General features: G+C 44.3%; 1 protein-coding gene across 2 annotated transcripts; it reads right to left on the bottom strand.

Moving 5' to 3' along the window:
• Positions 1–2,467: 2,467 nt before the first annotated feature.
• On the bottom strand, positions 2,468–7,243 carry LOC110515659. 2 transcript variants are annotated; one of them, XM_036934202.1, is made up of 4 exons: positions 7,096–7,243; positions 6,655–6,723; positions 3,324–3,379; positions 2,468–3,162 (listed from the first exon to the last, which is right to left on the bottom strand). In XM_036934202.1, exons 2-4 carry the CDS (start codon positions 6,695–6,697, stop codon positions 2,665–2,667), a joined length of 597 nt encoding a protein of 198 aa, XP_036790097.1. In that variant the 5' UTR covers positions 6,698–6,723; positions 7,096–7,243; the 3' UTR covers positions 2,468–2,664. The 2 variants fall into 2 exon arrangements, with proteins under 2 accessions (XP_036790097.1, XP_036790096.1); XM_036934201.1 differs by lacking the exon at positions 7,096–7,243 and having other exon boundaries at positions 6,655–6,859.
• Positions 7,244–10,128: the final 2,885 nt, after the last annotated feature.

The raw sequence follows: 10,128 nt of genomic DNA, 5'->3' as shown, positions 1-10,128 counted from the left end.
CCATTTTGACCTGATCCTTAATGAGTCCTGGTGTCAACACCATTTAACCTGATCCTTAATGAGTCCTGGTGTCTCCATTTAACCTGATCCTTAATGAGTCCTGGTGTCTCCATTTAACCTGATCCTTAATGAGTCCTGATGTCTCCATTTAACCTGATCCTTAATGAGTCCTGGTGTCTCCATTTAACCTGATCCTTAATGAGTCCTGGTATCAACACCATTTAACCTGATCCTTAATGAGTCCTGGTGTCTCCATTTGACCTGATCCTTAATGAGTCCTGGTGTCTCCATTTAACCTGATCCTTAATGAGTCCTGGTGTCTCCATTTAACCTGATCCTTAATGAGTCCTGGTGTCTCCATGTAACCTGATCCTTAATGAGTCCTGGTGTCTCCATTTAACCTGATCCTTAATGAGTCCTGGTGTCAACACCATTTAACCTGATCCTTAATGAGTCCTGGTGTCAACACCATTTGACCTGATCCTTAATGAGTCCTGGTATCAACACCATTTAACCTGATCCTTAATGAGTCCTGGTGTCTCCATTTGACCTGATCCTTAATGAGTCCTGGTGTCTCCATTTAACCTGATCCTTAATGAGTCCTGGTGTCTCCATTTAACCTGATCCTTAATGAGTCCTGGTGTCTCCATTTAACCTGATCCTTAATGAGTCCTGGTGTCTCCATTTAACCTGATCCTTAATGAGTCCTGATGTCTCCATTTAACCTGATCCTTAATGAGTCCTGGTGTCTCCATTTAACCTGATCCTTAATGAGTCCTGGTGTCAACACCATTTAACCTGATCCTTAATGAGTCCTGGTGTCAACACCATTTGACCTGATCCTTAATGAGTCCTGGTATCAACACCATTTAACCTGATCCTTAATGAGTCCTGGTGTCTCCATTTGACCTGATCCTTAATGAGTCCTGGTGTCTCCATTTAACCTGATCCTTAATGAGTCCTGGTGTCTCCATTTGACCTGATCCTTAATGAGTCCTGGTGTCTCCATTTAACCTGATCCTTAATGAGTCCTGGTGCCATAATCAGTGGTGTAAAGTCCTTCAGTATAAATAAAGTCCTTAATTCGTTTTTTAGGGGTTATCCTAACTTTACTATTTATATTTTCGACAACTTTTACTTCACTACATTCCTAAAGTAAATAATGTACTTTTTTACTCCATATATTTTCCCTGACACCCAAATGTACTAAATGTTACATTTAGAATGTTTAGCAGGACAGGAAAACGGTCCAATTCACACACTTATCTGGTTTGATTAAAAAGGATTTTAAAATTATTTTTTACTTTTATTTTTGATACTTAAGTATATTTAAAAAAAAACAAATACTTTTACTCAAGTAGTATTTTACTGGGTGACTTTCAACTTGAATAATTTTCTATTTAGGCATCTTTTACTTTTACTCAAATATGCCAAGTGGTACTTTCCATCCTAATATCCCATAATGACAAAGCAAAAACAGGTTTAGACATTTTTGTAAATTTATAAAATAAACAAAAATTAAATATCACATTTACATAAGTATCCTTTACTCAGTACGTTGTTGAAGTACCTTTGGCAGTGATTACAGCCTTGAGTCTTCTTGGGTATGATGCTACAAGCTTGGCACACCTGTATTTGGGGAGTTTCTCCCATATCTTCTCTGCAGATCCTCTCAGGCTCTGTCAGGTTGGATGGGAAGCGTCGCTGCACAGCTATTTTCAGGTCTCTACAGAGATGTTCGATCGGGTTCAGGGCTGGGCCTCTTCTGGACATTCAGAGACTTGTACCGAAGCCACTCCTGCGTTGTCTTGGCTGTGTGCTTTTGGGTCGTTGTCCTGTTGGAAGGTGAACCGTCGCCCCCAGTCTGAGGTCCTGAGTGCTCTGGAGCAGGTTTTCATCAAGGACCTCTCTGTACTTTGCTCTATTTGAGTGTGTGTCCCCCCCTGGATCTGCATGGTAGGGGTGGAACCAGCCATGACTAAGCATTTCTTGATCTACGAAATAAGAACTCTGCATTGTCTGTAATGCAGTTAAGCTCCCGGCAACACACTGAGTGTGTGGTCGACTAGCTTCATTATTGCAATGATTAAAAATCAATATTAAATAAAAAGTTGGTTGTTTGAAGAAATGACAAAGTCTCTCAGTATGAATGCTGTATACTGAGGACTGAAGGAAATGCAGCTCAATATCAGGAAGGTGTTCCTAATGTTTTGTACACTCAGTGTATATCATTCATTTAATTTTTTTTTTACAAACCTAAACAATGTAGAAATCACAGATTTCCCCTTTAAACAAAAAGGTGCAGAGTTGACAAAACATAATCTGATTTTAGGATTAGGCAGCGTTTACACAGGTAGCCCAAGTATCATGAGAATGAGGAGAGAGAGAGTAGTCTAAGTAGCCATTGTGTATTCTAGTATTTCTGTGTCTCAGTCAGCTCACAGCAAAAAACACACAAACATCTCAGTTTCACAGTTTCCAGGTGTAAATGTTACAATCCCCCAAAAAAACAGTTTAAAATTCACTTTATTAAATGATGGGGACTAAAGTTCACCAAACAGACTAAAGGATACAAAGGAAGGGAGTTTATTCTTTAACAAATAAAAACACTGATCAACTGTATTTCAGACTTAACACGATGCCCTCGGCCTCGCTGTGAAGCCTTTACGACCCAACACTGATCCCAGATTTGTCCGAGTCTCGGAGCTGCAGTTTCAGTTGGTCGTAGAACGTTTGGTCACGAGCAGTGGCACCGGCGGTCATTTTGGGTCCGTTCACGTCGGCCATTTTGGGTCCGTTCACGTCGGCCATTTTGGGTCCGTTCACGTCGGCCATTTTGTGTGGAGTCATGATGGCGAGCACTGCCAAAGCACAGAGCACCAACACTAGGTGAACCATATAGATAACTACACGGAGACAGGACACTAGCACAGACAGAGACAAGGTGGCGACACAGCAGGGCCCGGCAAGCAGGAGCAGGACGGTGTAATACAGGGAGGAGGAGATGAGGGTCAGAGAGGAGAAGAGGAGTTTAACCATCACAGAGACCAGCCAGGAGTAGACAGAGAGAGGGGAGAAGAGGAGTTCAACCATCACAGAGACCAGCCAGGAGTAGACCGAGAGAGGGGAGAAGAGGAGCCTGGAAATGGCCAGAGGAAGAGCCTGGAAAATGGACAGAACGATAAGTTACTTCTCTAACCCAGTTTTGAATATTTCAGCCCATCTACAACAAAATGGTCCCCATCTTCAACGTGCATGTACACAAACACGATCGGGCGGCGTCATGATTTTTTTTTCTCCCCCCCAGTACATTATGGACTGACCTGATCACAAACACTTCCTTGTTGGTTGACGTCAGACCTGTGGGCATTCTGAAGCCCTGAGGGGAGGAGAGAGGTGAAGGGTTAACATTTACACAACAGAGTAGTGGGGGGGGGGGGGGGGCACAAGTTCAATAGTGCTCGTCGTGTGGAAACATCAGCTGTTGAGGCCCCAGCTAACAATCGTTGGTAGAAAGAACCCGTTTGTGATGTCACCCGGAACTTTCCCTTGGATGTTCGAGCGTCTAGTTCTCCCTCCCCCCTCCCTAACAATCGTTGGTAGAAAGAACCCGTTTGTGATGTCACCCGGAACTTTCCCTTGGATGTTCGAGCGTCTAGTTCTCCCTCCCCCCTCCCTAACAATCGTTGGTAGAAAGAACCCGTTTGTGATGTCACCCGGAACGTTCCCTTGGATGTTCGAGCGTCTAGTTCTCCCTCCCCCCTCCCTAACAATCGTAGGTAGAAAGAACCCGATTGTGATGTCACCCGGAACCGTTCCCTTGGATGTTTGAGCGTCTAGTTCTCCCTCCCTCCCTCCCAAACATCTGCGGTTGCCATACGGTATTTAAGGCTATGCGGCCTTCCGCATTAGTCAAAGCGTTTGTACGTCTTGAGCGTCGAGGAGCGATCGTACGCATCCAATGAACTGGTCTGCACAGCACACACCCGTAGTCATAGTAACCAATGAACTGGTCTGCACAGCACACACCCGTAGTGATAGTAACCAATGAACTGGTCTGCACAGCACACACCCGTAGTCATAGTAACCAATGAACCGGTCTGCACAGCACACACCCGTAGTGATAGTAACCAATGAACCGGTCTGCACAGCACACACCCGTAGTCATAGTAACCAACGAACCGGTCTGCACAGCACACACCCGTAGTGATAGTAACCAATGAACCGGTCTGCACAGCACACACCCGTAGTCATAGTAACCAACGAACCGGTCTGCACAGCACACACCCGTAGTGATAGTAACCAATGAACCGGTCTGCACAGCACACACCCGTAGTCATAGTAACCAACGAACCGGTCTGCACAGCACACACCCGTAGTGATCGCCAGCCAGCTAATTACGAGTAACTAGCTAAACGAAAATACATTACTTTTTTTATATTCAACCTTTATTCAAAATAGGCAAGTCAAGCCCCCCTCCCCTCCCCCCAGCTAAATTAGCCTACATTTTAGCCTATTGTATGTGTATGTCACACTATGTTGAGGTAACAAAATCAGAGTATAACGCTTGTGTGGATGTCAACTGCCAATACATGTTCATTGTCATCAATCAACTGCATCACAGTTAAAAAAAAAACTCCTGACTATCGCCACCGATTACTGTATGCTAGCTATGCTACCAGCTTACACGGACAGGAGTTAGCATTTAGCAGTCGCTTCTTCTAAACCTAAAAGCTTTTACAACCTATTGAGCATGTTTTGGCGTAAAAAGTTAGGAGAATATTCCCTTAAAAACGCTGGAATCCTTCATTAATTCATTCATTAATGTCAAACAGAACTTACCCAGAACGCGGTTACCATGGGAATGCTGAGAGAATGTTCCGGTGTCCAGTTTTATCTGAGGGTTAACAATTCCCATGGTAACCACGTTCTGGGTAAGGTGAAACTGGACACCGGAACATTCTCATGGTAACCGCGTTCTGGGTAAGGTGAAACTAGACACCGGAACATTCTCCCGACATTCCCCATGAAACATGTGTTGGTTGTGGCTGAGAGAGAGAGAGCTGATTAGCATGTCCTGTGTTGGTTGTGGCTGAGAGAGCTGATTAGTATGTCCTGTGTTGGTTGTGGCTGAGAGAGCTGATTAGCATGTCCTGTGTTGGTTGTGGCTGAGAGAGCTGATTAGCATGTCCTGTGTTGGTTGTGGCTGAGAGAGAGAGCTGATTAGCATGTCCTGTGTTGGTTGTGGCTGAGAGAGAGAGCTGATTAGCATGTCCTGTGTTGGTTGCTGCTGAGAGAGAGAGAGCTGATTAGCATGTCCTGTGTTGGTTGTTGCTGAGAGAGAGAGCTGATTAACATGTCCTGTGTTGGTTGTGGCTGAGAGAGAGAGCTGATTAGCATGTCCTGTGATGGTTGTTGCTGAGAGAGCTGATTAGCATGTCCTGTGTTGGTTGTGGCTGAGAGAGAGAGCTGATTAGCATGTCCTGTGTTGGTTGTGGCTGAGAGAGAGAGCTGATTAGCATGTCCTGTGTTGGTTGTGGCTGAGAGAGAGCTGATTAGCATGTCCTGTGTTGGTTGTTGCTGAGAGAGCTGATTAGCATGTCCTGTGTTGGTTGTGGCTGAGAGAGAGAGCTGATTAGCATGTCCTGTGTTGGTTGTTGCTGAGAGAGCTGATTAGCATGTCCTGTGTTGGTTGTGGCTGAGAGAGAGCTGATTAGCATGTCCTGTGTTGGTTGTGGCTGAGAGAGAGCTGATTAGCATGTCCTGTGTTGGTTGTTGCTGAGAGAGCTGATTAGCATGTCCTGTGTTGGTTGTTGCTGAGAGAGCTGATTAGCATGTCCTGTGTGTGTCAATAGGACGCAGTGTGTTTTTGATTATTGACATTGTATTCTGTTTTCGTACTGGGGGGGGGGGGGGGGGGGGCATCTACACACACACACACACTAAGACCTGGGCGGACCATCCCCTGTATTTTGTTTAGCGCACCAGGTGGTGCTAAGTTAGGTAAGTACTGGGTGGGCAGGTAAGGTAGGAGAGGGTAGGTTAGGTGAGTACTGGGTAGGCAGGAGAGGGTAGGTTAGGTGAGTACTGGGTAGGCAGGTAAGGTAGGAGAGGGTAGGCAGGTAAGGAAGAAGAAGGTAGGTTAGGTAAGTAGTGGGTAGGCAGATAAGGTAGGAGAGGGTAGGTCAGGTAAGTACTGGGTAGGCAGGTAAGGTAGGAGAGGGTAGGTTAGATAAGTAGTGGGTAGGCAGATAAAGTAGGAGAGGGTAGGTTAGGTGAGTACTGGGTAGGCAGGTAAGGTAGGAGAGGGTAGGTTAGGTAAGTAGTGGGTAGGCAGATAAAGTAGGAGAGGGTAGGTTAGGTGAGTACTGGGTAGGCAGGTAAGGTAGGAGAGGGTAGGTTAGGTAAGTACTGGGTAGGCAGGTAAGGTAGGAGAGGGTAGGTTAGGTAAGTACTGGGTAGGCAGATAAGGAAGGAGAGGGTAGGTTAGGTAAGTACTGGGTAGGAGAGGGTAGGTTAGGTAAGTACTGGGTACATTCCTATGTAAACATGACTTAAGGGAACCATCTCGAAAGGTGTGGGAACATTTGTTGTTAGCTGGGGACATTGTATTTTTTTGGACCAGAGTCCTATGGGTCCTGTTGTTTTACTCACAGACATACAGCAGGACGAGAGCCACGACCAGTACAATCTTCATCTTGTTTCAAACTCCCGCTCTAACCTCTGGAAGAAAACAGTATTTTTAAATTTAATTTAATGTCGTTCTTGTTTAACTGTTCTGTACTCCCCATCTATTTTAAAATGTGTCACAGCTAACGGAGATCCTAATGAACTAAAAAAAAACACACACAAGAGGTTCAACCACCCCCTTAGTTTCTGTCGCCTTGGGCCTAAACGTGGTGGTCACTTTGCAAATACACCAGGAATGGGCACTTTTGCCCCAGCTAACACACCTGACTCCAATAATCACCTAATCCTGATCTTCAGTTTAGAATGGCATATGTTATTAATCAGCTGTGTTTGCTGGGGGGGGGGGGGGGGGGAGACACACCCAGGCCTGCGCTACATCATATGAAGAAGTGAATAGTTGCTCACCGTTTGTCCGAATGAAGAGGGCCACCTGTTGTCATTAGATTAAACTATAGCTGTTTAAATACACAGGCTTTTTTTTCCCCCCATCAGTTGACAATTCAAGTCCGTCCTCCTCTCAAACACTGCCTGACCCAGGTGAAAGCTATGCCGTCTAATGAGCATCTTTCAACATGCTGGTTTTCACCAGTAAAGAGCCTGGATTGGTTGATTGGTCTTCTTTGTAGGATGGGCAAGACATGTGACTGAGTCCTAACGCCACATAGAGGTGGATTAGAGGGCTACATGCTGGACAGGAGAGTAGAGAGAAAGACTAGCCCATAGAGGTGGGTAGAGGGCTAGACAGGAGAGTAGAGAGAAAGACTAGCCCATAGAGGTGGATAGAGAGCTGGACAGGAGAGTAGAGAGAAAGACTAGCCCATAGAGGTGGATAGAGGGCTACATGCTGAACAGGAGAATATAGAGAAAGACTAGCCCATAGAGGTGAGTAGAGGGCTAGACAGGAGAGTAGAGAGAAAGACTAGCCCATAGAGGTGGATAGAGGACTGGACAGGAGAGTAGAGAGAAAGACTAGCCCATAGAGGTGGATAGAGGGCTGGACAGGAGAGTAATAGAGAAAGACTAGCCCATAGAGGTGGGTAGAGGGCCACAGACTGGACAGGAGAGTATAGAGAAAGACTAGCCCATAGAGGTGGATAGAGGACTGGACAGGAGAGTAGAGAGAAAGACTAGCCCATAGAGGTGGATAGAGGACTGGACAGGAGAGTAGAGAGAAAGACTAGCCCATAGAGGTGGATAGAGGGCTACATGCTGGACAGGAGAATATAAAGACCAGCCCGTAGAGGTGGGTAGAGGACCCTTCTTTGCAGCTGTGCCATAATGTCTTCTGTGACAGCAGGTATGTATATACTCTGCCCTTCTCCCCCCGATGTGTGACCCCATAGATTACACTGCCTGGATATAAGAGTAATGGACTGGTGTCAGGAACATCGTGGAATCAGAATTAGGCTCATTGTGTAAAGAGAGACAGAGGGAGAAGAGAGGAGTGGAGATTCATCTCTTATGTTTAGGCAGGTGACAGGTAGCGTCTGTTCCTGCTGGTGCCCCCTGCCCCTGGAGCGTACACCCCCCCCCCCCCCCCCCCCCCCCCCCCAACCAGCGGGAGTCATTATCACAGCTGGGGGGGAGGGGGGGGGGGCAGTCACCACCCTTCCCTAAATGACCATCTCACCCTTCCATTAAGGTTCTCACCCCCTGCTGTGAGACCAAGAAGATCTCAGAACAAACAACTGGGAGGTGTTCATTAGAGCACACCGTAGATAAACGTTTCGCAACAGAAGCAAAAAGATGTTTAGGAACAAAAACAAGAGTTTCTATTGGACAAATTCAGGAGGTTCCCTCCCCTTTAGGGTCCTAGTGAATACACCTCTGGTCACCTTTATAGACTATAGCCACCCTTATTATAGAGGATGGCTATATATATATATATATATATATACACAGTGAGTCCCATCTAGTGTAATATATATCTACACAGTGAGTCCCATCTAGTGTAATATATATCTACACAGTGAGTTCCATCTAGTTTAATATGTTTTACAGTGTGGCCCATCTAGTTTAATACATATCTACCCAGTGAGTCCCATCTAGTGTAATATATATCAACACAGTGAGTTCCATCTAGTTTAATATGTTTTACAGTGTGGCCCATCTAGTGTAATATATATCTACACAGTGAGTCCCATCTAGTGTAATATGTTTTACAGTGTGGCCCATCTAGTGTAATATATATCTACACAGTGAGTCCCATCTAGTGTAATATGTTTTACAGTGTGGCCCATCTAGTGTAATACATATCTACCCAGTGAGTCCCATCTAGTGTAATATATATCTACACAGTGAGTTCCATCTAGTTTAATATGTTTTACACAGTGAGTCCCATCTAGTGTAATATATATCTACCCAGTGAGTCCCATCTAGTGTAATATGTTTTACAGTGTGGCCCATCTAGTGTAATATATATCTACACAGTGAGTCCCATCTAGTGTAATATATATCTACACAGTGAGTCCCATCTAGTTTAATATATATCTACACAGTGAGTCCCATCTAGTGTAATATTTCTACACAGTGAGTCCCATCTAGTTTAATATGTTTTACACAGTGAGTCCTATCTAGTGTAATATATATCTACACAGTGAGTCCCATCTAGTGTAATATTTCTACACAGTGAGTCCCATCTAGTTTAATATGTTTTACACAGTGAGTCCTATCTAGTGTAATATATATCTACACAGTGAGTTCCATCTAGTGTAATAAGTTTTACACAGTGAGTCCCATCTAGTGTAATATTTATCTACACAGTGAGTCCCATCTAGTGTAATATATATCTACACAGTGAGTCCCATCTAGTGTAATATATATCTACACAGTGAGTCCCATCTAGTGTAATATATATCTACACAGTGAGTCCCATCTAGTGTAATATTTATCTACACAGTGAGTCCCATCTAGTGTAATATTTATCTACACAGTGAGTCCCATCTAGTGTAATATATATCTACACAGTGAGGCCCATCTAGTGTAATAAATATCTACACAGTGAGTCCTATCTAGTGTAATAAATATCTACACAGTGAGTCCCATCTAGTGTAATATATATCTATCTACACAGTGAGTCCCATCTAGTTTAATATGTTTTAAACAGTGAGTCCCATCTAGTGTAATATATATCTACACAGTGAGTCCCATCTAGTGTAATAAGTTTCACACAGTGAGTCCCATCTAGTGTAATATTTATCTACACAGTGAGTCCCATCTAGTGTAATATATATCTACACAGTGAGTCCCATCTAGTGTAATATATATCTACACAGTGAGTCCCATCTAGTGTAATATTTATCTACACAGTGAGTCCCATCTAGTGTAATATATATCTACACAGTGAGTCCCATCTAGTGTAATATATATCTACACAGTGAGGCCCATCTAGTGTAATAAATATCTACACAGTGAGTCCTATCTAGTGTAATAAATATC

Source organism: Oncorhynchus mykiss, chromosome 10, assembly GCF_013265735.2.
Source record: "Oncorhynchus mykiss isolate Arlee chromosome 10, USDA_OmykA_1.1, whole genome shotgun sequence".
In the NCBI taxonomy this organism is placed as follows: domain Eukaryota; kingdom Metazoa; phylum Chordata; class Actinopteri; order Salmoniformes; family Salmonidae; genus Oncorhynchus; species Oncorhynchus mykiss.
Note: the sequence above shows the minus strand (reverse complement) of the source record. Positions and strands in the feature narration are given on the sequence as shown.

Bases quoted from the DNA above. Each gene is read 5' to 3' on its own strand.
- LOC110515659 (XM_036934202.1), bottom strand. From the start codon at position 6,697: ATGAAGATTGTACTGGTCGTGGCTCTCGTCCTGCTGTATGTCT. The intron at 3,380-6,654 runs GTGAGTAAAACA...TCCTCCCCTCAG, and splicing joins TCTCGTCCTGCTGTATGTCT to GGCTTCAGAATGCCCACAGG. The intron at 3,163-3,323 runs GTCAGTCCATAA...TCCATTTTCCAG, and splicing joins AAGGAAGTGTTTGTGATCAG to GCTCTTCCTCTGGCCATTTC.